The 1071-nt window shown below is 48.6% G+C and overlaps 1 protein-coding gene across 1 annotated transcript in view; it reads right to left on the bottom strand.

Annotated features, from left to right (window-relative positions):
• The window catches only part of LOC132463106 (potassium/sodium hyperpolarization-activated cyclic nucleotide-gated channel 2-like), a 19892-nt gene that overhangs the window by 12222 nt on the left and 6599 nt on the right, over positions 1–1071 (bottom strand). Inside the window, exon 4 of the mRNA XM_060059046.1 lies at positions 141–377. Coding sequence (XP_059915029.1) covers positions 141–377 — 237 coding nt within the window. The remainder of the gene's footprint in view (positions 1–140; positions 378–1071) is intronic.

Genomic DNA, 1071 nt, shown 5'->3' with positions numbered 1-1071 from the left:
ATAACCCAAAAAGCAAAACAAATATTGAATATATGAAACCAGTTGCAAAGTAACTATTATCCTATGTGTCGATGTTTCACAATATTTGCCGTCCTCAAACTCTGTAAACAAATACTACGGTGACTCAGACGAGGGCCAACGTCCTTTCTGTCGTAAGCTTCCACTGTTGGATATTTTATCGTGGGAGACGGAGCAGGGATTCCAAGCGTACGTACCACCATCTTGTTGAGGGACACCCAGCAGTCAGAGGGGAAGTCCTGCAGCATGGGCACCAGGAACTGCAGGCAGCCGTCCCAGTGGCACAGCAGCAGCATCATCCCGATCAGGTTGAAGATCCGCATCACCGCGCTGGCCAGGTCGTAGGTCATGTGGAAAATCTGGAAGGGAGCGGGGAAGAGAGAGGTCATGGGTCACATGGGAAATCTGGAGGGGAGCAGGGAAAAGCGTTGGCGTCGGCTACAGCCTACAGGAACGGAACAGGTAGTGCAGCCAGGCGCAGCTTGACGAGAGATGAAAGAGTTGGATGTAGTTTCGCCTTATCTCAGTGCTGGCTGCCAGGTTTAAGATCATGTGATTAAAGTAATTATGGCTTTTGTGAATCAAGAAAGGAGAGTGAAGAGAGTCCTGGGGTTTTCACAACGGATCTTTTTTGCCCCGATCAAAGTGACAGGAAAACATAGAGAGTTTAGTGCATGCAACGAGCGGGGCTCTTGTGGGGCTCATTGAGTTTGATTAATGAATCAGAAAGACAGGTTCCTGTCATGCACAGCTGGAACAGGCGAGACACGCTCTGAAGAGATGCAAGGTGCCAATCAAGGCCCCAGCATACACAAGCTCAGTTCACTCCTTGTACATTAATTACTCACGCAAGCCAGAGGGCCCCGTGTGCACACTTACACACTAACAAGGGTTTAAACCCAAACACGCACACGCATGGGACCACACATGGAACGGCACACCTGCAATGCACACACAAAACAACTACCAACACACAGACACAGACACACACAGAAGTACACAGACATACATACATGCAATCCAAAACGGAATATACAGACACATAAGGAATAA

Source organism: Gadus macrocephalus, chromosome 8 (assembly GCF_031168955.1).
Source record: "Gadus macrocephalus chromosome 8, ASM3116895v1".
Taxonomy (NCBI): Eukaryota; Metazoa; Chordata; class Actinopteri; order Gadiformes; family Gadidae; genus Gadus; species Gadus macrocephalus.
The sequence above is the reverse complement of the archived record's forward strand: the minus strand, read 5'-3'. Positions and strand labels throughout refer to the sequence as shown.